Source organism: Hippoglossus hippoglossus, chromosome 16 (genome assembly GCF_009819705.1).
Source record: "Hippoglossus hippoglossus isolate fHipHip1 chromosome 16, fHipHip1.pri, whole genome shotgun sequence".
Lineage (NCBI taxonomy): Eukaryota > Metazoa > Chordata > Actinopteri > Pleuronectiformes > Pleuronectidae > Hippoglossus > Hippoglossus hippoglossus.
In genome coordinates, this window is record NC_047166.1 from 6889211 (window position 1) to 6917193 (window position 27983).

The following is a 27983-nucleotide window of genomic DNA, read 5'->3' on the forward strand; positions in this document are numbered from 1 at the left end:
ATTAATTAGCCTATGAAATGACAATGTAGGAGATAAAACAGCAACAATGTTGGATAAAAAAAAGCTCAGTGGTATAAATGGACAATATTTTAATCTTGTGACCTTTTAATCAAAGAAAAACTCTCAGCTTCTTTCCATCAATGAATTTTAATCCATTTACACAGTATAAAATCATTTTCCTCCAACTTTCACAAGTAAATTGAGGTATAGAGCATTTGAGGTTACACTGAAATATGAGTAAATAATAGTTGCACCACTAACATCAGAGTTTACCCTAAGGATCATATTTGAGTTGATTTGAGAACTTCCGACATGTTTCAATGAAAAGGAAAAGAAAATGAAAAAAAACCTGAGTGACATTAATTTGGTCTCAAATCAATTTCCTAGAAAGTGTTTCTCTTTTCCTGAAATCACCTCAGGCTGCTTTGTTGAGTGAACATTTGACTTTACTTCACCATGTTTTTACACGCAGCTCCACTTCCATTTTAATTTCCATCCATTTGCTACAGGGAACTGCTTTTCTGGTAGCACTGTGGGTAAACATGTTCAGGTATAACAGTCAGCATAAAATTACATTTCTTCTTCTTTTATGAACAATTTCATGTTATATAACCACAACAATGTCATCTCAACAATGTAATAACATTTTTGGGTAAAAAACAGATTTCCTAAAAGAGGTGATATTGTTGTACAGCTAAAACATTGGCTTCATAATCAGTTTAATTTTCAGCATTCCATAACATTTATTCACAGCTGTATGCTACTATGGATCAGTCTAACACAATCTACTGATTACAAAAACACGGCTATCTGGCAAAGCAGTTATTCTTATTATCAGTCAAAAATAACTTTTAGTCATTTTGAGTATCATTCATAGCTAATGCTCGCAGAAAAGGAAAGTCGTCCCAAATGATAACTGGGTCCACCCCTTCTTCGACGACACAATCATGCCCTGGACCGAAGAAACACTGCTCCCTTGGCGTCCCATCAGTCGCCATATTCTGGTAGTATTCAGGACTGAAGGACTCCTCGGTCTCCAGGAGCGGCTGCGTGGACTCAGAGCGCAGGTAGACGTTTGACTCTTTGGGCTTAGCGCTGCTGCACGGATCAGAGAACATCACAGTGGCATAGGGAACAGAGTCGCTGTTCGAACCCGTGTATCCAGGGATGAAGGGTGAACCACAAATGGACTCTCCCAGGTCACTGGTGTCCTCTGTGCTGCTCAGCCAATGATCATCCTCTTGTTTGTTTAGTTTCATTGGGAGGTCAAGGAAACTGAGGTGGGACAGGTAAACTGGATTGGGCTCGTCCCTGTCCCTGGCAGGATGAATATACTGCCGATGGAAATAAGTTGGTCATGAGTGTCTCACATCTCATATATTACATGTCATTACATTACATTGCTTTTTTGACCACCTGGGGGCAGTTGAATAAGCTCTAAAACAAACACTGTATATAAAGATGGAAGCCATAACAGCTACCCAAAAGTGAAGCCAAATCCTCTTGATCGCCACCTGGTGGCTGGCTGCAGTATAGGTCATAAACCCCACCTCTTCCATGTTAGTGAATAGGACCTGGGCCAAACTAAAAAGTGAATTATAAGTGAATTGAAAGTGTGTTTTTATGTTATTTGATGCACAAAAAAAAAACTGGGTGACACTTCATGATTGACAGATGAGATTGACAAAATCTATAGGAGCCTTCTTTTGCTGAAAATAGATGAGTATTGACTCTGACTGCAGAATTATACTTCTCAGTATAGCAACACCTTTCACCTAACACAGAACAATGTGATTCACTGTTCATATACATTTAGTGAGTAGTGCAGCTTTAACCAAATTAGGGGCTTATTGCATAAAAGCCTTTTCATTGTGTGTGGTTTATTTACCTGTGATGTCTCTGATGTCCATCTCTTAATGCTGCTATTAGCAGGATCAGGAACAATTGGCCAAAGTTGCCCCTTCAGCCTGGAAACAGAGGAACAGAAAATACACGCAGTGAGAATAAACCATGTTACAGCATCACAGCTTAACACAGTGTGACAATGAGCTCACCTTTTGTGGTTGGAGAAACAAGTCAGGACCGAGAAAATGATCAGAAGTGAGAGTCCAACACCAGACGCAATTAAAATCATCACAATGGTCACAGCATCTGAGTTGAGAGAAAAGCATACTCTGAATTAAATATCTGATGTAGAAACAAACAAGCTGTGTTTCTACCTAACAAATAATTATACCAACCAAAGGGTTCGATTTCGAAGTGAATCCTCGACCCGTTCAGGCTCCGACCGGCCGTGCTCACCATCATGAACGCTTCATACACAGTCACAGCTTTGAGGTTTTTCAGGATCACCCTTCTCTCCTGCGGGTCAGCATTCACAACTGAAAGACATGTCAGGCATTGGTTTAATATGAATAATGACATTAATAATAATAATGATAATTTTCATTTCTATATCTCTTCTTAACAAAGTTAGATAGCGCTTCACAAGAGGCTAAAACAACAAAAAACTATCAAATCATATTTATTTAATCACATTAAATATAAATTTAAATTAAAGTAAATAAGTAGATAAAAGTTAATTAAATAAATTCAAAATTCTTAAACTGTAACGTTTTAAGAAGAAGCATTTTCTACATAAAAAAAGATTATAGAAATGATTTATTTCACCAACCATTAATGGGACCCTTCTGGTCCCAGTAGAAAATTTTGTAGCTCTGGATGATCCCATTTCTTTGCTCTAATGGTATCTCATCCCAGGTGAGCTCAATATGCGAGTGCCACATCTTTTTAATTTGTATTTTTGGAACCATGGACGGAGCTTTAAAAAAAAAAAGAAATGTATTCATCATGAGTGATTATCACAGTTTCAGCTGCTATATGAGCTCAAAGCTTCAATTACAGATGATTATTTTCTGATTTAAAACCCTAAGCCCAGCAAAAGTCATTGTTCACATCTATCCACAAGGGGGCGTTACTCCATCACATTTCAGATGCTTCTGATCGATTGCACAATATATTTTTTCTTTAAACTAATATGGCAACCTCTATTCTCACTTCTTCAAAGTTCAGGCAGTCTGACTCTCACACCTCTGCCTGCTCTTGGTGTGATTCCCCCGGCGTCTGCGGTGACTTACCCTTTTGTCTTGAGTAGGCATTAACAGTCTGAGGAAGGCCTATCCCATCCTTAAACCGCGGATACACAGAGATCCCATAGGGCTTGTAGGGCTCAAAGCTTCCTATTGATGAGAGCGAGGAGGTTAGAGTGGATCAGGGCCCGTAAGCTCCGAACAGTGTGTACAGGCGGGTCGGGCCCAAGGGGAAAAAAAGCATCTTGCATAAGAGTGATTGTTTGAATTCTCGTAACAGGAAGAGCAGCGGAGCAGTAAAACCAAATAAAGGTTGAATAAAATAAGATGCACATGGATTTTAAAAGGTGCAACACAAATACTATAAAACATACCTGTTATAATGAGGCTGGACTGGTTTCTGTCTGCCATTTCAAACTGGGTGAGGGAGAGGTCTGTTGTTAGCAGAGGTCTCCATTCAACCACATAACCAATGAGACTGGAGATATCCGTGTTTTTCCACTGGACCAGAAAGGCTCTGTCATCCTGAGGAACGGCTGAGATGTCTGATATCACTGTAAGAGCTAATGGCACAGGAAATATGTTACGCACATTATGGGGAAACTATATCAAACATGAGTCATTTTCCAAAGCAGCGCATTTAAATATGCTAGTTGTTACCTTTATGTTTGTAAATGCGAACCTCAGTGGGGGGGGATTTCCCGACTGCGTTTACAGTGCTCAGATACACTCTCTTTGCTCTTCCAGGAAGCTGGAAAGTACAGTAGCTCCCCATCGTAGCGCACAACTTTCCCTTTTCACCTGGCGCTTTTTGCACCGAGACGATGTATGACACATTTTGGCTGTTAGCGCGGAATTGTTTTGATGGCTGCAGCAGAAAAAAAAATAGTAAGGAGACATTTCAAAGGCAGGCTTCACACACTCAGGCGGAGCTATAACAGAAAATACCATCAGTGTGTGACAGGTGTCAGGCAATGTGTGTGATGTGTGCACCTTCCAAAACAAGTGTATGTTGAGTTGTTTGTGCATGGGATCCCCTGATAGCTTCATCCACCAGTCGAGGCGTCCAGTGGGAGCTGAAAAGAGAGAGACGGCTGTCAGCTCCGCAGCTCGTCAAAAGCCTGCGTTTCCTCCTCTCACCCTTTAGAAAGTAAAACTTTTCTCTACGAGACAGGTCTATGGATTCACTGCCAGAGTGTGTGGCAAGACTCAATAGATCAATTCAGTCCTGGGCTACAGAGCAAAGCAATGGGAGATGTAGAACATGACATTAGCATATATTGAAAAGAGCAGAAAATGGAAGAAAAGGCGATAGATTGGGAAATGTTGGAGTGACTGATTGTGTCACACTGAATTGATCATAGCCCCCACCCGTCTCCAAGGTGACTCCGCACTGGCTGCTGCTCCACTCGCTCCAGGGGCTCTGCTGGTGTCTGACTCGAATCCGGGCACAGTACTGAGTCCCATGGAGCAGGCGGCACTGGTCCAAAGGTCTGGTTTGTTTAACCCGGCTCACCAGGATCTGACAAATGTCCAAGAGCACACAAGCCTTACAAATACGACTCCAGACACACACACACACACACACACTCATTGTTATGTACACAACCACCTGCAACCATAGGTGATCATCTACGCTTTCAGTTAATATTGACACCTGATTGATTGGCACTCACCGGTGGTCCACTCCATTGATGGCTCTCAGCAGTCTTGAGTTGGACTTCCAGGTTCAGGTTGATGTCAAGCAGCCAGACCTGGTGCTTTGATAAGCTCCAGCTCAGCCTCAGGCAACCGGGTCGTTTAGGCACAGCTTCCGCCTTCAGAATCCTTGGTGGGTCAAACTTAGCTGAAATAAAAGAGTCATCAAAGCAGACACATTACGCTAATATATAAGCTGCTGCCCTCTGAAAAATACGGACACTGACCATCTATCTTTCTATCTATCTATCTATCTATCTATCTATCTATCTATCTATCTATCTATCTATCTATCTATCGACCTATCGACCTATCTATCTATCTATCGAAGTCTAATCTGATTGCATGACCTGAAAACAAAGGTAAACAAAATCAACATGCATTATTTTCTTTTATCTTATATTGTATTATTTCACGTATCCAAACAGAAACCCAGGTTTATATTTTCCTTGTGTCACAACAAACTAGCAAGGAGTAATTTCTGGCTACTTGCTGGGATGTAGATGTACGTGTGTGCAACCTGGGAAACAGGTCAAAGGTCTGTTGAATGTGGAACAGATGGAATATTATTTCATCCACATTTTGGATTTGGATTCTGAAAGTACCTTCGGTGTAATGGCACTAGATTAAATGCACAAACTGGGGCTTGATTAGATTAAGAAGAGAGAAAAATGGAGGAGTAGAAGGAAGGATTGTTCAGGGCCGTATATCCCTCTCATTAAACAGCGGATAATGGCCAGTAAGTGACTGTCTAATGGAGGTTACCACTCGCTCATATAACTCTCACCTGCACTGATGGGCTCTATTACGACGGGCTCTGAAGTTGCCTCTCCAAGTTCATTTGACGCCTTCACATATATTTTAATATCAGAGTACAGGACGAAGCCGGAGCGAGGGATGGTGAAGTGGTGGACATCTGTCGGGGGCTTGTAGATAAAGTTCTCGTTTGAATCCCTGAAATGAGGAAATCATAATGTGGGAGATGTCACTGTGCAGCCTCGCACACATTATTTTTGTAAATGACACTTGTGATGCTACTTAACGGTTTCAGTGTTTTCCTGAATCTTACCGGATCTCGGTGTGGAGGGTGTACTGGGTGGGGAGGTGGGTGTTCTGCTGCCCAGCGGCCCAGCTGCAGGTCAGGGTTTCCGGGGTGGTGAGGTTAGTCTGACAGCTGAGGTTCTGTGGTGCTTCTGGTGGATCTTTCACATGGAAAAACAAAGTAAAGTCAAGTTTTAATTCAATGGAGCAGTATTTGTTCAGTTTATAAACCTACATTTTGCTTTTGATTAACTTGACCTGCCCTAAAAATGTACTTAAAAATCCCCTTTTTTGGGTTATAATTTTTTTATTTTTCCATAACACATATCTGGGTATAGAGTGTCAAATAAAAGCAGTTGCATTGTAAGTAACTGGTCCTTATTTAAATATGGTGCTTCTTTTTGTTTTATTTAAATCTCTGAGACATTTGGTTGATGAAAAAGTTCCAGGTTTCTCTTAAAGTTGATTCAATCAATTCAGGATTGAAATTGAAATTTTCTTTAATTTGATATGTTGAGCTTAATTCAACAATTGAATCTTCAAACCAAAAAACCTAAAATCGTTCCCAAATCTCTGTTTTTGTTTTGGTCCCTAGTGGACTGGCTCAACTGATCCTGAGATGAACGAACGTAAAAGAACTTTGAGTCCCGCTCACATCCAGCTCTGATCTCCACTCCTCCTACGACCTGAGAGGGAGAGGTCTGCACGCAGCAGGTGAGGAAGGCCCTGGTGTGATTGAAGCTCGGTATCACAACCTCAGAAACCCTGTCGCTCTGATTGGCCGTGGGGCTGCTGGGAAGTAGGCGACCGCCGAGGCGCCACTCTACACGAACAGCTTGTCCAATGGCCTGAAGGCAGTTGTCGCTGATGACGCAGGTGGCTGTGACTGGTGACCCCAGGGCCACCACTGAGCTGGGTGTCTGGATGTGGGCACACGGCCGTCTGACGTCCTCTGAAAGTGAGAAAATCAACTCTTTTATTTCTTGCTATTATAAAAAAGAACATCAGCAGAGAAAGAGCAGGTGTAGAAACAGTTTTCATCGTAACTGCGATTTAGATATTTCCATTTAGATTAGTTATTTGATTCCGAGACACTCACCATTCTTCACTTCATTCACTAGCACCACCAGCATTACAATCACTGACACCCATGCGGATATCATGATGATAAAACCTGTTAAAGAGCCAAGATGAAGTGCATTAGTCCTAAATTACAAAACAATATGTCTGAATTGGCCTTTTTAAAGCAACAAGCTGTGTCGTGTGAAGGAGGAACTGAGAGTAATAACGTCTGTCGCTTCAATGTGCTGTTCCAAGTGTTTGGTAAGGACGGCTGATGTGAACAAATATGTGATCTCCATTATGCATCATATTTCAATATAAATAAACAGATGCATAGAGAAAGCACTGGCTGCCTCCTGAAACAGTGGAAACAATCTGCAGAGCTGTTTGCAGAACAGAGTCACAACAAACCCAAACACAGAAAGATACATGACACACTCATGAATAATAGAAAAACAGCCTGGGATCACATTTATGTAGCATCATTACACAAAGGATGTGACATTTAGAGCTTTCCCCGCCGTAACAAATGTAAATCTAAATTCTCTGCAGGCAATAAATAAGTATGCTGTTCACACTGACTGAATCTTCCCTCCTATACTCTTCTATTAGAGGGATGGAACTCCTCCGAGCAGACAGGAACATTGTAATTGCCGGTTGTTGGAAGGTAACTAGCCTTACTGGGCGTGCGCTCCATAGCTGATTGATCATGTATAATGAGTAGAGGATGGGAGCTTGTGAGCCAAGCAGATGGAAGCAATTCTCTGGCATATTGTGTTTCTGATATTAAGTCAACAACCTGCTTCTTAAATCGCAGAATCAGTTGGGAACCTTCGTATCACAACAACAGGTGTGAGGGAGGTGGAGATGAATTCAGATTGTTTTGGGGAAATACTCACCATTACACAAGCACACAAGTTAAGAATGGGCTGAGCTCCGGATGCCGGACTGCGGACATGCCACAGCTCGACTGCGTCTCTGTGTGTGGTGAAGGAGGAAAGAACAAAACAGTTTTTAGTCTGAAAAGCCAGAGCATTTTGTCCGGACACCAAAATAAATGAGAAAAGGTACGTTTTGTTTCAAAGTGTCACATCACATCATGTGTTGAAATGACCCTACACATTAGTGACTTATAGAGATTTTGCAATAAAATGATGAAACCCACATCAATCACACACGACTTCAAATTCTATTTTGTTAAGCTATTATTTGTGATTTTACTGGCCCCACAATTATATTTACTATTATTTGTGGAATAATAGTAAATATAAAGCTTGTGTGGGAACTGGTTTCCAATTCACTAAAAGAAACTGGTTTTGCTAAAATAAAATAAAATATAATGAATCCATTCCTATTCCTATATGAATACAAAGGGATATTATTCCCAACTAATGGAATTCCTAGCAGCCCCCTGACCTGAGAATTTCTGTCCAAGAGATGGTGAAACTACACCCCCTGCTGTTCACAGTCAACACCTACAACAGCACCACTTCAGTAGTTTACAGTGGTTTGATTTATATTCAAGCTTTAGCTTTGACCCACATGTAAACTTGTTTTTGTAAGATCAGTTGATAGATTCAATGATCCATAAAACAAAAAATTAAAAAAAATAAACTTTTGCTAGTGCCTAGATGTGAGTAACATCGTAGCAAAACACTGCTTTTCACTGGTGGTGTTAAGTCATTGTGGGTTTGAAGAAGGTAGCAGGAGGAAAAGCTGTGTGCTGATGTGTCAGTTGACCACAATGACATGTTCTCTCTACACATGGGAACACAGAGCCAGTCAGAGACCAAATCGTTGAGAAACTTCCTGTAGTCTCGGTCTCGTTGTCTGATGAGAAACTGCAGATCCTAAAGGCCGTTATAGTCCTGAGGCTGAAACATGTCGTCAACATCTACTTAAAAAAAAAGAACATTCACTTTTCATGGTTAAATTCAACTTATTTCTTTGAGCAGATTTTTTTTTTAAATGTCTGAATGAAATTGTAAACAACCTCAACAACAAGACTGGGAGGTATTACTTTATTAATTTGTGACTTCACTCAGACTCTTCGCTGCTGTCACTAATGAAACCATAAGTTTGCATTTAGCGATGTGAGGGAAATGGGATTTCTGCCTGTTTCTTATCAGCAGCACACATAAAGGCCTCCATTTTTCTCCTGCTTCCCTTTTTACAGGGTTTCTGCTTATTTCTAATGGGTAATTGCCTGTGGCTCTGACAAAAGGCAAATTGGGAGAAGAGGAAATAAAGGCAGAGTGGAAATAAAGACTGTATAAACGAAGAGGGACCATTTTCAGTGTATTTGCCAAATCCTGCTCTGGTGCCAACATGTTATATAGATTAACTTTGGTGTCTCTCTGAGTCATGTGACCATATGTAAAGATTTGCTGTAGCCACCGTTTCCTTTCCCGTTGCAGGTTTCAAAACGCCCACCGTCAGGATTTGGCAATATCCTCGACACAGAACAATGACAAACCTGCCACCATTTCCCCTTTTCTGTGTTATTTCTCACGTAAAGCCCTATGGCTTTAGATACGGATTTTGAAAAGGTGTCAAAGAATTCTTTACATTTGTTTGCGACCACAGAAATTTGTTAGTCAGAGAACAGTTTCTCCATCTGACATCAGACACAGTGACCTTTTGTGTCAGCAGTTGTAAAACTCCAAACGTCTAAATAAGACCAAAGGAATCTGTTTCACATCCTCTTTTCAAATAGATGAACAGAGCATAAATATGTTTTCATTCTTGAACAAGTTGATATTCCTTCCATAGTTACACTGTCGCTATTTAGAAGAATGTTCAGGAAAAACCTAATTTGCAAAAATAAAGCAAATCACTGTTTTCTAGGGAAGTCAAATCAATTTGTTTAAAGCTTAGATTTAAGGTTAAATTTGGCACTTTTTTCATTACATTTCAAATATGCTGTTTTAAAAGGATTATCTTATCAGATAATTCAATCTTGAATCTTCATTATTTGAAGCTCCTCTGTAGCTTTTGTGTTTCCAAAATGTACAAATACAAAATATGTACAAAATGTTAAATACACAAATAAAGCGAACAGCCAAAATGTCCATTAAACAAGTGTTTTAAATATTAGTAAGTCTTTCAAATGGATTAGGTCACAAGTATCCATGATGAACCTGCGTCATTCCAAGTTTTGCAAAGTTTTCCTTTTCAATCTGGCTCAAGTATCAAAATGAAGGTAGCAGAAAAATCACTTGAGGTGAAAATAAAGGAGATGCAGAGGGTTGCCACTCACCACACAGCAGCTGCAGCAGACCCAGAAAGACAAGGAGCTCTCATCAGCCCTGAAAGCAGCAGATGAAAGAGTGTGGCTCAAAACAACACAGATTGGAGGACGTGTGTGTGTGTGTGTGTGTGTGTGTGTGTGTGTGTGTGTGTGTGTGTGTGTGTGTGTGTGTGTGTGTGTGTGTGTGTGTGTGTGTGTGTGTGTGTGTGTGTGTGTGGTTTGTGTGGTGTGTGTTAGCCAAGCAGCAGCAGCATCAACATCCTTGTTTTGAATTTGTGAAACTTCACTATTTTCCAGGAAGGAGCACGTGACTGAAGGGGCCCAAGCTATGGGACGGATCCTTTGTGTGTTGATAGAATTCAGGGCTTTCACGAAAAGACGAGAGTTTGATAGTTCAGGGGGAAAAAAAATCAAATCTGGTACGAATACCAAAAATCCTTACAGCCTCCACACAGGAGGTCATGTTTTCACCACAGTAAAATAAACCAGACTTGCGGGGCAGCTGCGGCTCAGGAGGTAAAGTGGGTCGTCCACTAACCAGAATGCGATCCCAGTCTCCGCCATTCTGCGAACCGAAGTGTCCTTGGGCAAGATACTGAACCCTAAATTGCTCCTGACAACAGAACCGGCAGCGTACGAGGGGTAGAGAAAGTGCTGCAAGATACACTGTATGATTGTGTGTGTGAATGGATGAATGGCAAACTTGTTATGTAAAGACATTTGAGTTATCTTTAACACCAGAAAGACTATTCACCATTTTTCCATTTAGTCACAAAATCACCTTTATTAAAATGGAACAGGTAAAAACAATGTGATGCATTTATAAATTGTTGTAAGAAGGGACTTGAAAGACATCCCTGACACCTCTGACCAGATCTCCTCTCGCGAAGGTCGTTCCAGAGCCTCGGGGGCCCGACTGCAAACGCCCCTTAATGGTCTTTTACCACGAGGTGTTAATACGGCGGCTGTCAAAATGCCCTGCAGCGTGACTCCGGGGAGCCGTCTGGAGGAATGCGGTAAGCGTGGTTCAGCCTGACCCCTCTGTGCTGAGTGCGACCTCTGAAGTAGCAGATCTGCTGTATCACGGAGGCGACGCCGCCATCTCCATCCCCGCGCCTGTCCGAGCGTCTGTCAGCATGGTAATACAACACGCTTTTAAATGTGATTGTAAACTGTGCTTTGACCCCCCCACCCCCCAAGGGCACTCGAAACAACTTGCCATATCGCGTTTATTAGCTTATTAAATTATGAAATGATTCTCCGGCCGAGGCTCGATCTCCAATGGGTGCACGAGGGCGACCCACCGAGCTCACCCACTCAACTTTTAATCTCGCAGCTGCATCCCCTGCACGGCCACTCTGCCGCCCTCAAAACACATAATGGAAGCTGTAACTGTTAATCAAGTGGTGGCTGCAGGAGCAAATAAATGCACACGGCGGTAGGTTTCTGAATAGGTTTCAATAGGAGAACGAGGGAGCGCGAGCACTAATTAAAAATACATTAAGTGGTTATCATACGTTGACATATTTTGCTTGATCTTTTTTTCCCTAATCAGCAGTAATGAACACAGTGTTCTCCATCTACTGGGTATTACATGCCACGTTTCACTGAGCAGTAAAATTAGCTGAGGGCCCCGGAGCTAAGTTGAAGTGATGAAGCTTTGCTAGGTTTGATTACGGTTCTTGTACTGTACTTAATAGAACGCTGTCTCCTCTTTAGAATCCCACTCACATTAGAGATGTGACTAACCCCGAATTAGTCACCGCTGGAAATATCCCCTCGTATCTATCTGCCGCTGCACACACAATTACTGTAGTTAACTGCAATCACAACCGCTGTAATCACGGCCCCTGCTAATCACAGATGCCCACATTCAAATCTAAAAATATTTAGGGCACAGTCTTAAACTGCACCCTTCTGTTGAACAATTGCTTTTCCCACTGCTCCACTCAACCCCATTAAGTCAAAATGAACACACTCTGTGTTCTGTGTTTGCGATAATAAAGCTGCAAAAGTTGTGCCTGAAAGTTGTCAAATCAGCCCTGGAACAGAGGAGTCAGACATTGGTGAAGACCATCTTCAGCTGGTTAAAAAAAGGTTATATATTTCCAGGTCCAAAAACTGGGCCTTTACTGGTAAAGACCAAAACCTACTAAGAAAGAACAGGCAACATCCTTAGTGTCTTTTAAATCTCTTAAATATAATTGTTACTATTATTGTTAGATGCATTTTTATTAGAAGGTTTTTATGAACGTTTGACATATGTTGTGTTTTATTTTGTGTGTAACTGTGATGGTTTATTGTGTAATCACCAAGTACTAAAAACAAGTGTGTTGGGTAACTAAACTAATAATATATCTTATGTGGTATTTCCTAGAAGTTGTGCAAACACTGTCATTGGAAAAAAGGTTCATGTGGAACTAAAGCATTTCACTCAAGTGTCCACTTACTCGCTTTTACCAGCTTTGAAACAGGGAATTATTCATCTCTGGGACAAGGGGATCCAGGCCAAAATGGAGTTGGTTCTTTCTTGGCCCATTTTACATCCTTGGACCAAATTTAGTGGAAATCTGTTCAGCAGTTTTCAAGTAATCCTGCTGAATAACAAACCAACAATTGAAGATCAACGAATCAACCTACAAACAAACAAGGCCAAATCATAACCTTTAGCGGAGGTAAGGCTAATCCATATCCAGGCTGCACCAACTGCCTCAACCTGAGCTAAGTGCTAACGTCGGCATGCTAACATTCTCACAATGATAATACAGGTATGATGTTAATACTCGTCTGAATTTTCTTTCCGTCTCAGTGAACCATCTGACTGTAGCCTCACTGTTAGCATGGCTGCAAACACACCTCCTTCTGAAAGTGGCATGTAAGCCTGCAGTGTTTGTGCTGCACGAGCTGCCCACATGATGAAAAGTCCCAGATGGAGGAACCATATGTTGTGGAGAGTGGCAATGTGGAAGGTGCATGTGCTTTCATTTCCCATCATCAATGTCACAATCCTAACATGTGTGTGGGTTCAGTTTGCATACTGATCAAAGAGTCCTGCAACATGCATGTAATGCACACGGTCAAAAAAATGTATTAATATATGTGAGGAAGCCTGTGAATCTCGCTGTGTGTCACTATTATTTAAAAAATCTGATTCCCTGTGCACTCACTTGGCATTTACGACATTTTAATATGTCTACATACCCCCGAGCTACAGAGCAGTGCGGCCTCTCTCACTTCACTGCCGTTTCCACCAAGAGGGCTGGTCGAGCGAGACAGTCAGACACTGTGAGAGAGAGGGAAAGGAGAGGGGGGTCAGACAATCTCCGACTCACGCTCCTGCTCCTTACATGCACCCAATCCACTCCTATCTAGTACCTGTCACACGCTGGCTGCAAAATGGAATTGACTATTGATTTCCCCCCTTGCCACAGGTCAGTTGTGGTAGCAGGCTGTAGTGGGCTCACTGCGAGCCTGGGGTGGGACAACAGGAGCGGAGAGGGACACGAGGAGGCAAGATACACTTTAAAAAACACACACAGACACACACCAGCTCGTGTACACCTTCCTAACCACTGTTTGCTCTGGGCCTGTGTGAAGGAGGCAACTTAAACACATCTAGCAAAAGAATGAATTGAGGAAGAAGTGATGATTTGAATAGAAATTACATGATAAAGTTTTCCATTTGATATGAGCAGGAGCGTTTCAAGGGACTTTGAGGGCCTCAGGCACAAGGGACCCTGGGGGGGCCCTATATTGCACCAAACAACAAAGAAACACATGGTACCAAACCACATCATTCCAATCCTAACACTCAAATCTACACAGGATCTTCACTAAAGTACAGCAGTGGTTCCAACCTTTTTGGCTCATGACCCTTTGAAATAATGTCTACTTGTGATCTCTTATCAGACCTCATTGCATTACGGACCCTGTGTCTTCTTGGACGGTTTCATTTGAACCATTTTGAAGTGGTGTGAAGAAGTGAAAGTGTGCAGTGTTTCATCAGAAGGAGACAAAAAACAGAGAAAACAAGAATGAGTGCCTTTTGGTTTACAGGAAACATGGTCGCAATGCGGAGAAAAATGTCTTTGCAGAACATAGTGATGTCACAGTGCAGTTGAACACTGACTGCCCTTTATGCCATTTTTGTTTCCTATCAAACAATTGCGCATATTCCGTGACATAATTAGCATATTCATTCTTGAGTTAGAGTCAAAACTGCGTTGTGTGAGGTCACGTTGACCTTTGACCTTTCACCACCAAACTCCAATCGGTTAATCAAGCAGATGTTTGTACCGGATGTAAAGAAATTCCCTCCAGGCTTTTATAAGAATGGGACAGACGTACGGTCCTATTGACCTTCGACCTTTGACCTTTGACCACCAAACTCCAATCAGTTAATTGTTGAGTCCAAGTGAACATTTTAACTAACTTCCAAGCCATTCGCTCAACATGTTCCTGAGATATTGTCTTAACGAGAATGGGACGAATGGACAGATGGACGGCCTGAAAACATAACACCTGTGTTTCCAGCATGGAGGCACAAAAACAAACCTCAGATGTGTGCAACAGAAATATTTTTCTTCTTTATATTTTTTCTAATCATCTGTTGACCCCTCAGGTTTATCTCTGCCTCCAGATTTGCAACAGAGGACTACAAAAATGAAAAGCTTTTTATTAGGCCTCTTCCTTTTTTTTTATCGTTTGTGCCGGAGGTATTTCATAGTCAGGAAGCAGCAGGATGTGAGCTTCACTATAAAATGATGAAAGTTCAGTAATAAGTTATACGATAGACATGTAAACACCAGCTGACGTCTGTATTTACGCTTCAAGTCTATTTTGTTCTATTTCTTTATGAATGTAACTACCGTGATTGTGCGCTGGGATCTGAGCACATCTGAGCGAAGTCACAGACAGGACTGAAGCTGCTGACATCAAAATATATCAAGTTCCACACGTGTGACTGAGGCAGCCCAGTTCACTTCTGAAACACTCTGACAGATTCGTACATCAGATGACGAAAAATGAATGTTGATGTGTTCCAAAGCATATCAGCTAATGTGGCTTTATAAAATGTCAGAAGCACTTTTCAACAACTTAGTCGGAGTTGTGTAGAGCTTGAGCCAAAGTGTTGGAAAAGGTAATTTCTGGGATGGTTAGAACAAAACTTAAAGTGTAGTGCATCATATTTATAGTGCACAGCTCCGGAGTCTCTCAGAGATAACCTTTGCAGGGTTGGGGGGTGGGGGGGACTCGTGCCCACTCATGCTACTGCCGACCTGGCGAGGTTCAACACACTGCAAGTACCTGTTCTTTTAGATTTTGTACTGCCAGGAATTTGCATATGTGCCGCCAGCACAATGAAATTCTAAGTAAACATTACATTTTAAAACTAGAATAGCACCCGGTAGAGCGTATATGTCCACCAAGGTCAAACAGTTCACTGATGCATATTCAGACTGGCTGTCGGGGCCACTGTGAGGAATCGTAGACTGGACTGGGGCTGGTCAGCGTGAGAAAATACATTACTCCCAGTACGTCTATGCCCTTATGAGACCACATTTAAATCCACAAGTTCCCAATTTTTATTTGGACCCACACCAATCTGCACACGGTCATAGATATCAGTCCCCTAAATATGATCCGTGAATGAATTCCAAGGAAATTGGTAAAAATGTCCCCAAAAAATGGAGATCTGTAAAATAAACAAACAAACATTTGTAAAAATAGATGTCAAATGATGGCTTGTCATTGTAATTACAGTTAATTTGTATTTAACCTTCTCTAATTGACTTTTTGGACGTTAGACTAATGATGATATAGAACGATTTCAACATGCACCTTAACGCACAGTAGCAAATAGCTGTGTAGAACAGAGTCTGCTCTCAACTTTAAGACCCTGCTCTGATAACGTATGCATGAGTCGTCTGTGTCTGCCTGGATTGCCTGAAAGCCGCTCACATCCAAAGTTTAGACTTTAAAAAAAGATATTTAGCAGATTTTTGAGAAAACACTTGTAAAACTTTGTAGCCTAAAGCCGACAACATGAGCAGCACAAGCTCCACTGGCTACTAAGTTGAGTGGCACGACTCTCTCCACGGGCTCCATAAACTTTTACTGTGCGTTGGTCTGTGAACAATAATCCGACTGAAATAAAACCTCGACTGGCCCGTGGACCGCTTTGCTGGATTCTGCTGGGGGATGCCAGCCCTCACAGCCAGTGCCAACGTATCAAACCAGAGGACTTAAAACTTTATTCTCTGATAAGACTGAAAACACTCTACAGAAATCAAAGGGCTGTAATTGTTTCGGTGTTTGTGTGTGGTCTGCAGCGTTATTTATTATTTCCTGCTGCACTAAATGCGCTCGGTATAGCTGCTAAGAAAAAGCCACAGAGCTATTTCGGTTAGTGTTCATTGTTTCATCTCCTCCCTTTCAAAGGCACAGAAGTAGCGATTGTTCCGGCCCTGTGAAGGAAAATGCAGTGCTTCAACGTCTGCACATTATTCAGGCAAGGAGAGACTCATTCTGTGGGCAGACAAGACAAAGAGCGGAGACTCGCTGCAAGGAAAACACACTCACTTTTCAAGCTGGGCGACACAAAAGCTCATGCACAATGGATGGGCAGCGAGGAGCCGACTCTGGGCACGTGGATGTTTTCGGTGTTGCTGTATAATTACCAGGGATGTAGGAACACAGCCCGGCGACAGATGATACCTATTCAGTTTTTGTGGAGGCTGTCAAGGAGGTGTTGATTTAACTCCGTCTCGGGGCCTTAATGGACCCACAGGTGGGAAAAGAAGCAATTTGTTGTGGTGAGTAAGAAAACAATAAATAGTGGCACACCACCACCACCACCACAAAGCATGTCCTCCGTGTAAACTGAAACCCCTCTGACAATCCCTCAAGAAAAGCTCCATCATATAAACCTCACAGTAACACCATTTGTGTGGCGGCTGTATCAGATCTCATTTCATGACTGTTCCGTTTATCTCCCTGCTTAGATAATTAGTTTTTAATATTAAATCAATGTGACCGCAGACAAACTGTCAGCTCCTCAGGTCATGAAATTTCAGTCTTTTTATTTGACTAAATGTTGACTTGTATTTCAAGGGGGATATTCCAATATACTTTGGCTAGGACAGTGGTTAGCACTATCGTCTTACATCAAGACGTTTGTCTGAGCTGTCCAGGGTGTAGAGACAGATGGACGGATGGATGAATGGATGGATGGATGGATGTAGCACCCTCTGACAATCCCTCATCAAAAAGGTCAAATAAACTTCTTAGAAATACTATTTGGGTGGCTGCTGTATTAGATTTCATTACATGCCTGGATGAAAGTTAATTTTATTTCCGTATAGATAATTTTTTGTTAATAGTAAATCAATGCTCTCATAGACAAACTGTATTTCAAGGGGGGAGATTCTAATATAGGGCAGCACTTTTACTTTAAATACATTAAGTCCATTTAAAAGCAAGAACTAACTTTTCCTCAAGTAGAAAAGTTTAAAGTTAGTGATACTTTCACTTGAGTGCATTTTTGTCAATGTATCTGTACTATTAAGTCAAATGTTGAGTATTTCTACCACTGGTCCAGGTGATCAAAATACTTTTTTAAAACCTCATTTTGCCTGACATCACCGAACGTGTGATCTGCAGGTGGGATTCAAACTCACCTGCCGACATCCTTGATGATGTATGGCCACTCACAACTGCCCCCCCCACACAAACAGCTTATTGCTTCACTTTGTTCTGTCACTCATTTCCTTATTCACGTTCTGGATGAGTGCTCATAAGCATTTCAACTTTCTGCCTCCTGACTGATTGATTTATGGGTCGATCAGTGGATAGCCCGTGCGCGCGCGCACGCGCGCACGCACGCACGCACGCACGCACGCACACACACACACACTTTCTCTCTCAGAGCCAGGTGTTAACATATGAAGCTTTTTCTTCAATAATTCCAGCTGTGCTCCTGGATCCTGCTCGTCTTCAAAATAACGAAATTGTGCAAAGATACACGTTTAACATTTGTTGACAGTTTCCCAAATTCTAAAGCTGCATTTTAACACCTCATTGTCTCTTATTAAAATTATCACAACCACCAGTGAAAACATGCCATCACTGAAAAGACCAAAGCTATGTGGAGAAAGAAACACAACCAGCAGTTGTACTTGCAAACAACAGATTGTAACCAGATTATGGGATTTGTCAAAAGGCTGACCTTCTGTTAAGCAGCACCTGTGTTCAACAATGGGAGCCAAAAAAAAAAGAGATATGTACCCATTACAACCAACAGATGGCACTCTGGTAACACCCAGACCTCAGGGAAGACATTAATGATGGAGGTGGAAAAAAAGAGGAGTAACACTTGGAATTATTAAGGATTTATACATTTTATATTCAGGCAGGAAAGTGTGATGTGTTTTGTTCAAGAGCAATAATGCAGCAGGTTGTACACAGATAAGTTGGACATTGCTTCATTCAGTAAAAGTAGATTCAAATAGATTCTGAAATGGCTCTTTTACTTCACAAAATGCCTGTTAACTTTAATAACTCCTCACAGAGAGCCGAGCTCCGAGTCAGAGCCTTTGGTTCAACAACTTTTTCCTTTAAATCATCCAAGTCTAAGAGCAGGGTTACCTTGAACAAACTGTTTGACATCCAGGTTTCTGTGCAGGGACCGAAGTCGATGGTCAGGGAGCCTAATCTTTCCCCGTCTACCAAACGCGGGACTTCGGCTAATCATCGCTCTGACGTGGCCTTTGCTGGGGGAACGAGATGAAGCGAGGACAGGGACTTCTCTACTCGGGCCAAATCCGGTTAGACCCCTGTGGTAAGTGCCATGACCCCTGCTTCGGGGCAGGGGGAGTCCACTCAGAGACATGCCACGTCTATTTGGGGCAGACTCGTCAAAAACAAGGTTGTGCTTGTTGTAGACAAATGAGAGCGACTCGCCGCGACCTTGAGGATCCCAATTCGCAAGGTCAGGCTGGCCCGAGGCTTGAAACAGCGTTGGTGGAGCAACATGCTTGACCTCCTCAAAATTGGAGTTGTGGTTACTGTCCGTCTGTCCTCTGGGAAAACTGGTGTATTCCCTTTGAACTGGGTTGTAAGCACCGTGGCTCAGTAGAGACGTGGACTCAGAACTCCTGGGGTGAGCTTGTTGACGTGCGCCATCATCGAATGAGCCCACTTGCCGTTGATTGTGTCCGTCAGAGGCCACGTTAGGTTCTCCCTCATCCAGGTAAGGATCACTGCCTTCGTACGGTCGAGGCCTCAGCGGCATCGTGTCAGGGTGGACCTCATGGTGAGCTGGTCCGGAGAATTCCGGGGCTCCATGGACTCCAGGATAATCCAAACCCAAGGCGGCGGCCCGGGCTGCAGCAGAACAACATGCATGATTGTATTCATTTTCTGTTTGACGTTTTATTGTTAATTATTCAGAATTTGACGGAAATTTCAAAAACGCCTGCTAATTCATAATTATGAAAAAAGGCATTAACAAAGTGCACCACGTACCTCTTGCTGTTTTCGCACAGTACAAACCTCCAGCTGACACCGAGTGAAGCATGAAGACACTGGAAAAGACAACAAACAAGTGTAACCCGGTGTAACAGCACAGCGCTGAGCAGCTACGGTGCACTTTTATTTATAATTCAACATTCAGGTTTACAATACCTGAGAAGAACCACCAGAGGAACACACATCCCTGCAGTCATGTCAGCAGAAACCTCACGGCAACGCAGTCACTGAGACACTGTTGATTCCTCTGCAGCCGCCACAACCCCTCACCCCGGCTTGATTCTCTAATTCCAGACAGCTGCTTGTCACAGAGGCTGAAACCAGGTGGCCACTGGCAAACTGTTTCATTAGCAGCAATTATTTCCAATGCTCGCTGGCAGCACAAGCCAAGGAAACAATGCGCTTTTCTTCATTTTAGTGAAAAGCCACATTTAACACACGACAGCGTGAGCACAAGAGATAAGAGTCACGCAAATATTTATTTATATGCAGGCTTGTTATTCTGTTTCCATAGGCTCGCTTGTTAAAATTAATAAATGTGTAAATAGGCCTGAGTGAAATCCTTTTGTGTGACTGGAATATAATATATTTTGCAGTGAGAATAATTAAAAAACTCGTCACATTATAACTTTACACTGCGTGAACAGGTAGCTAATTAAAACCTCTAATACAGTAGACCTGAAACCGTGATAATGATATTCAGTTTCCGCATGATTACCGCAACCACCACAAATTCATAATGATCCCATTAAGCTTGACCTCTTTTATTTAACGGTTCACAGAACACAGAAAAACATTTGGAAACTTTCGGCAGAAGCAGCGGATCATTTTTCCTTTTCTTCATCATAACCGTGAACAGTTGAAGACAGCACAGTCAATAGTAGTTTTATGTGAGAGACAGAAAGGAGCCGAGCTGGGATTCCTGCAGCTGGGTTCGTCTGAGCCGACAATGAAGCAGCGGAGAGCAGAGGAAGCATTTAATAATTCACCCAAATCATTTCTGTCAGGACCGACAAGTTAAACAGGGGCTTGATTTAATTCTGTAATTGCACATTCACCTTTGGCCTGAACCCATACTTTGGTAATTAATAGGCCCGAGCTTTATTTGAAATGTGGCACAGAAAGTAATGGAATTCAAATTGCAGGTGACGTGAAACCAAGGAAGCGGCAGCCGGTTTGGCCACGGAGTTATTTTCCCAACCCAGAGGAGAGCGATGCCAAAACGTGGCACCAACCTTCGACTTCAAGCTAATCCTCTTATCCAAATATTTGTACATTATTAAGGATGGACTAACTTTGTCCTGAACTTTGCTATGTGACCCCTCGGATTTCAGCACATTAACAGTTTTAAGCTGCTTTCAGACATGCACTGAACCCTGGAGATCCTCCGGACATTCTCCAGGCTGCTGTACGTGTGAATGCAAATGTCCAAGTGAGAGCCTCCGGAGTTTCTACAACGTTTCTCCAGTCACCCCAATAGAAAACAATAAGAATGTCCGGAGTGGCCGACGTGAGAACTCGATGATTCTTCTAACCAAAACAGATGCAAAAATGAGAAAAAAGAAACTAATAAAAAATATCTCCGGATGAAATATCGGTGCTGCGCACATAGAAGACACTTCAGTTTTTGGTGATGACGGCCAACGACGGTGTCAAGGTGCTGTAAATATAAACATGTGAGCTCTGCAGCAAAATTTACAGATTACATCCTGCCGCACCCCCCCCCCCCCTCACCTGAACGCTGCAGAGATTTCTGTGTTGTGAGCACGTCTGAGCTGTGTTGCTCATGTGTGAATAACCCAAACACTGTGGTGGTGGCTCATCCCTCAGTACAGTCTCTGTATTTGCCTTGCACCACCTGACATTTCCGGGGACTCTAAAGCAGATCTATATGGACGAGGTTGAATCGCTTGACCCACACCCTCCAGAGGCAAGTGGAAGTATACGAGGTCAGCAACGTAGAGGATCGGAAGCTCCACCTTTTCAACCTCAAGGTGACGGCGAGCCCCCACCAGCCCTCTCTCGGGCTCCCGTCGGCCCCTCTGGGCCTCATTTGCGACGAGCGGGAGGTCTGCGGTGTCATTTCCACAAGATGTTGACACAGAGAGAGAGCAGCCTCAGCGGACTGCCAAATGACCAGTGAACTCTGACACGGCAGCGGCACAATGCTCCGGTAATGGCTGCTCTGACCAAAAGGTGGATTGTAAAGCAACGCTATCAGGATCGCGATGAAGTATTTGTTTCGGGCTAATTTTCTAAACTGGTGTAAGTATGTATCAGAATCAATTAGGCCTAATAATATACAGTCCTTAGAGGATTCACATCAAAGCACATAAGCACACAATCCAATTAAGAGTGTTTACTGTTTAGATTGAAATGCTCAGCGTTCCGCTCTTAAGCCCAATCCGCATATCAGTAAACAGTATTTGCCAATGTGTCTTTTCCAGGGGTTGTGTGTGGGTGTGTGTGTGTGCGTGCATGTTTTTATGTATGAGTTGAGAGAGATAAACAGTGAGAGTATATGTGCAGCCTTGCAATCCTTGATGCGGTTTTTTTTGGTGCATTTGTTTTGCATGTTAGTGTGTCTCCAGGACATGCATCCCTGATGCCGAGGCTGAGGACCACATGAAATTTGGTAATTGGGAATTACAGACATTTTATCTGCTATTTTAAAGCGTTTAATGGTGCTACAGCGATTTTTCCAGGAGATTCAAACCGCCATAGGCAAAAGGACATATGTTGGTATAGCAAAGTGTTTGTGTCATATCTTAGGAGAGCACATAATAAAGCTTCTATATCTACGACCGCATATGTATTTTCTATTCATTTGTATATATTGCAATAGGTGGACAGCACCACTCATACTGTAAAGACCAAAGTGGCTTGAGGCTCTAAAGCAACATCCAAGTGACCTGAAAAATGAGGTTTGAGAAAAATAGTAAATAATATATAATAAATTATTATTATATAATATAATTTATAACCCCATATATATATTATATATATAATAAATAATAAATATAATAAAGGATTTAATAGACAAATATTTTGATATTAACCCGATTGAGACAATAGTAAACGTTAACTTTACAGTTTGCCATTCATCCATTCAAACAGTGCATCTATTAGCAACTCTTTTTTTTTTTTCTATGAAGGGCAATTTGGGGTTTAGCATCTTGCCCAAGGACACTTCAGCATGCAGATGGGGAAGACTGGGATCGAACTGCCGACCTTCTGGTTGGAGGACGACCGCTCTACCCCTCAGCCACAGCTGAATAGTCTAAATAGGACACTGACATGTTAAGAGCAATTTCAGATCACCTTAACCTGAATAAGCTCATACTCAGAATAAGCAATAATCAGAATTAAATATGAAAACTAACTGATGACAATGTAGTTTATTATTATTATTGTTACTATTATAGTATTATCATAATTAATATATAAATAAGACCAAATGTAAAAAAGTTAAGAAACATTGTTTGTTTCTGTTGCTGTGTTGTGTTGTGTTGTTGTGAATAGTAGCACACTAAATGAATCACACTGATTTGTTTCACTCCAACACTGTGTTAATTGATCAGGACCATGAATCCTGTATCTATATTCAGAAAGACAGAGGTAGATGTTACTGTACTAGTTAGATTTATTCACAAAATTTAACATATTTACAACATTCACATCATTAAAATATTTATAATATTGTACAAAGGGGGAACGGGTGAGGGGGGCAGGGGCAAGGAGGGAAGGAGTGGGTGAGGTAAGAATGGGTGAAGGGAAAAGGCTGAGACGTTTCAGTACAAACGTTTAATCATCGCTCTCTTCTTTGAGCACTGATTCGCCTTTTGCTCCTTCTCCACCTCTTCTCTCTGCTCCAGCTCATCTCGGCCTCCACCTTTCTGCTGCTCAGTCCCATAGTTGGAGTCGTCTCCTCCTGCTTCACCTCCAGCCCCGACTCTTCCTATGCTCCTTTTCTTTTGTAGTGCGCAAGCCCGGGCAGGAAACCAACTGAATGCACCTGTTCTCTCCCCACTGGGAAGAGAGGAATATAAACTCTGAGTGCAGCACTCAAACAACTATAATTCAAAAACTATAAGCCCTATCTGTGAAATAAAGACACCGTGAGAATCCCAAGACTTTGCCGAACACACAGATATATTTGGGATTTGTGAGAGTAAAAAAATGGGACAGTGGGAGCGAGTTATGTGAGTTGATGCTCCTTTCAGAAATGTTTTCTCTGAAATAACATTAGACCCAATGGAGAGGGATTGTTTTTTCCTTAAAGGAGCTACACACCTCATGTATTGTGCTCCTAGCATTAGTTTAAGCTCCCGTCAACTTGTCCTTAAACACATTCAAACTCCACATAAACCAATTAAAACTCACTAGTAAAAAAAAGCATTTTCTGAAATAAATGACTGGGAAAACTTCCCTCACCAATCACCATGGCAACCAGATGCTTTGATATGAATTTGAATCTGAATTTGATTGGCAGTGATGGCAGTTGTTTTTTTTTTACTTTGTCTTAAATACTATCGTTAAATACCAAGATTAATCTCCCCACTGTTACAAAAATCACATCGTTTGGTAGAATAAGATGTGAAATGTGAAAATATCCTGGTGCTAAAGATGTTTTTTCCACAATGCCTCGCTCTGCTTGGCCTAGGCGACCTAACGCTACTTAGCATCACGCTATCACGTATCACTCATTCATTTAAATAGCAACATAAAATGACAAGAATACCACAGGAAGAATACAGTGGTTTCATTTCAAACTTAAATTATGAGCCTGAATTGTATCAGTTAGCATGCTGGGTAAATACAGAGAGAGAGTGAGACATGACTTACCTCAGTCAAGGTCAGAGTGCAATAGAAACTGTCTTAAACTTTAACAGTATTTAAGGCAATCAACAGCCAATCAGAGGTCTCCTATCAAAATTGTCCAATCAGATTCATCCTGTTGTCACAGCAACAATGGAGGTATTGAGGGAGTGTCCCTGTCAATCAAAATCAGCTTCTATTTCAAATCTTAGCATCTGGTTGCTATGGTGATGGAAACACCTACTGATGAGGACGTTTTGCGATCATTTAATCATTTTAAGATATTTTGATGACTATATTTGATTTACATTTGAAATATTAATGTTATGAATAATAACTAAATATTATATAATATTATTTAATGCTATTTAATTATATGTTTAAAACTCTTTAAAGCTCACTAACTGAATGCACCTGTTCTCTCCCCACTGGGAAGAGACAACTTTAATATGAAAGCCCTGGGACAAGTTCGTCAAAGTAAAAATGTGAAAAATGGCCAAAATGGCCACTAAGTGCAAAATGGTGGGCACCTCTAGACTTTTTTGTTTGTCTGGTCATGATACACCTGTGTACCGATTTTTGTGAAGATCGGTCAATGTGAACGTGTTCCAGGGGGCGCGGGGGGCGCTGTTGAGCCATTTTGCCACGCCCATTAAAAATTACTCCAGAATACGTACATTTTCACCACTTTCTAATTTTCTGCAAACTTTGGTAACGATTTGAGCATGTTAAAGCCCTCAAAAAGCCAATTCATTTGCCTGAAAAAAAAAAAAAAAAATAATAATAATAATCCTTACAATTTCAATAGGGCCTCCCACTGTCTCCTGCTGTTCGGTGCTTGGGCCCTAATAATGTAGAGTTTTCCAACTAAAGTCCCACAAGTTCACGTTTTAATCGCATTATAACGTCCTGTTAGAGTTTTCACAGTATTTTGGAACATGGATATGCCGCAGTTACCAACTGCTTTAAGAAGCTTGCTGTACTGAATTGCTTCCCATGTAGACATACTCATTGATAGATTGAATACAGTGTAAGCAAGATATCTTTTTACTTCTAGCAACCTCATGTTTAGGCGAATAAGAAGACAGGATCCCGGCAACATTAGATAAATAAATGTGACTTTCTACTCTTCTAATTCTTCCTCTGTGGACAACAGATACTGGACTCTTTGAGCTCCAGGGCTCTGCCTCCAAATACCAATCAACGGAGCGAGCAGAGGAAACGAGAGATACACACACGCACCCACACAGACACACACATACAACCAGCAACAGTTTCTGTGTGAAGGAAATGGTCAGAAATAAACACTGAGTGAGATATCGACAGAGAGTGATCGTGTACAGGAGGAAGCAAACCATTTGTTTTCACGTTACCAAATTAGCCAGCCCTTCACTTCATCTCCTGTTCATACAACATTCATTACAGAGACTTGCCTGCACCCGGCACGCTGAGCCTGCAATTTCAGACAACAATTAATTTGGGGCTTTTTTTGGAGCCTGCCTTTCTCATCTTTTAACTAAATGAACATGGGCTGTTTCTTGCAATCTGTCCCTCTCTCCAGGCTTTCCAAAACAACAAGAAGAAGAAAAAAAACCTGCAGCCATAAAATGCTGTATAAGGCCTAAAGTATAATTAACAGTGACACCACCAGGACGGCTGCTTTAAATTCCATACTAATTATAGGAGAACGAGCCGTCAGCAAACACTGCTTGTGATATCCTAAACAAATGACCCTGGTGGGTGGTTCCAGCGAATGTGCAGTGGCGTGCATTGGGGACACATTGACCTGTGAGGCCTCGTTTCCATGTTATGGATTCCACTTTACGCGGCGCCGTCCCACACCATCTCCCCGCGCTCGGCTCAACGTCGGGGATTAATTAACCGTGTCTGGTTCTACAGAGGCCGGGAAACCCAAGCGAGCCAGTCAGGAGAGAGAAGGGAAACGAGCGGTGATGAATAAACACCGCCGTCTTCCTCGCAGTGTTTTCGCCGTCCAAGCACAAGGCATCACCCTAATTCCCATGATGCTCAGCAGCAGATTCTGACAGGTTGAACTCGACGTGTGTCACATCCACACGCAACCGTGCAGCGTGGTTGAGCTAATTATGGAAGTAAATTTGTATCTCTACAAAATCTTCAGTTCTAATTGTTTGTGCATTGCTTCTTATTACTCTGCGTGTGGCTCTGACTTTTTCCTACATCACATAATGAATACACATATTGAAGATGTGCTGTCAAAATCAGGATTCTCTCATTACAGTTGCTAGAAGAGGCAGAATCCAACTGAATCACCTGCAACTGTCTCAGCCTCATATTGTTTCATAAATAAACTGCCTAAGTCATTATCTTTTAACATTTAAAATTGAAGGATTTAATTTGAGTATTTTTCACACTGTATTAATTTTATGAGAAACCGTAAACAGACGCTCAGACACGATTTTTTTCTTTATTTGTTCCCACACTTCTGACTTGAATGTAACCGTGGTTGTTCAATCTCAGCATCATCATCCAACCCGAGCTAATTAAACTAGCATAACTGTTCACCTCTGCAATTCCTTGGGCCTTCAGCAACTCATCTGCACGTCTGAAGGTGATCGGATGAACACTTTTTGATATTTGAGGCTAACTACATACATGCCCACAGACAGGTTCCTTGGATTATAGTAAGATATTAAAAAAACAATGGAGACAGCAGCACAAACTTCTGTCTGAAAGCAACTTAAACCCATTAGATTAACTAGTGTACATGCATATAAACTGAATAAGCCTCATATAGTGATGCCTGGTCTACATGTTCTCAATGTATCCACAATATAAACCATTTGATTATTTGGTTTTCTTGCATCAAAGACATGGTATCACGTCTTGACTTTGAATAGGTGTTGGCACTGTATCATGGTTATCTAACTTACTCAGCATGAATCCAGTTTTGATTCCTGTGAGCGAGTCAGCAGGGTGGAACTCACCTCGACCTGGATCAGCTTTGAAATGCTCCATCACTGGGAGGCCAGGAGCATGAATTTGTTGGCTGTGACCCTCTGTGAATCGCCTAAACGTCTGAAGGTGAAGACCCTGGTGGGAACGTCGGTCTGATCCCGCGCACACACACGGACATGCCCTGCAGTGATGGCCCTGCTGCTGGTGTGGTAGGTGGCACGGTTCTGGAGGATTTAGTGCTGCACCAAGTGACACACTGGGGGGAAGTCAAAGAGGGTGGAGGGGAAAATGAAGCCCGAGACGACAACAAAGCCTAGAAAGGATGAATAAGCCTAGAAAGAAGTAGTGAAATAGACGGAGAGCTGTGAGGCTGATCCTGGAGATTGCTGCAATGCCTCCATCATCTCTATCTCACCTGAAAAACCTGACAATTATTCCTTTGGCTGGCAAAGAAAGTCCGGACAGTTCTTTTTCTCGCTGAAACCTGCCATGAAAAAAGTGATGGAAAAGTCAAGGTCAAGTACTCCCTCCGTTGTCTCCTTCCTGGCCTGCTGACACGG

At 42.1% G+C, this 27983-nt stretch overlaps 3 protein-coding genes across 4 annotated transcripts in view; 1 reads left to right on the forward strand and 2 right to left on the reverse strand.

Annotated features, from left to right (window-relative positions):
• Positions 1-27983, forward strand: part of LOC117777400 (hemicentin-1-like) — a 1765934-nt gene that overhangs the window by 1687381 nt on the left and 50570 nt on the right. The window lies entirely within an intron of this gene.
• csf3r (colony stimulating factor 3 receptor (granulocyte)) lies at positions 129-10296 on the reverse strand. 2 transcript variants are annotated; one of them, XM_034612181.1, is made up of 17 exons: positions 10150-10296; positions 7790-7868; positions 6928-7002; positions 6484-6780; positions 5857-5989; positions 5575-5741; positions 4766-4935; positions 4461-4611; positions 4083-4165; positions 3750-3957; positions 3464-3652; positions 3138-3239; positions 2675-2821; positions 2241-2381; positions 2055-2151; positions 1889-1967; positions 129-1334 (listed from the first exon to the last, which is right to left on the reverse strand). In XM_034612181.1, the coding sequence occupies exons 3-17, from the start codon at positions 6989-6991 to the stop codon at positions 852-854; spliced, it is 2511 nt and encodes an 836-aa protein (XP_034468072.1). In that variant the 5' UTR covers positions 6992-7002; positions 7790-7868; positions 10150-10296; the 3' UTR covers positions 129-851. The 2 variants fall into 2 exon arrangements, with proteins under 2 accessions (XP_034468072.1, XP_034468073.1); XM_034612182.1 differs by lacking the exon at positions 129-1334 and adding an exon at positions 1342-1574.
• LOC117777448 lies at positions 18515-19967 on the reverse strand. Its single transcript, XM_034612241.1, has 3 exons — positions 19825-19967; positions 19666-19724; positions 18515-19524 (listed from the first exon to the last, which is right to left on the reverse strand). Exons 1-3 carry the CDS (start codon positions 19863-19865, stop codon positions 18761-18763), a joined length of 864 nt encoding a protein of 287 aa, XP_034468132.1. The 5' UTR covers positions 19866-19967; the 3' UTR covers positions 18515-18760.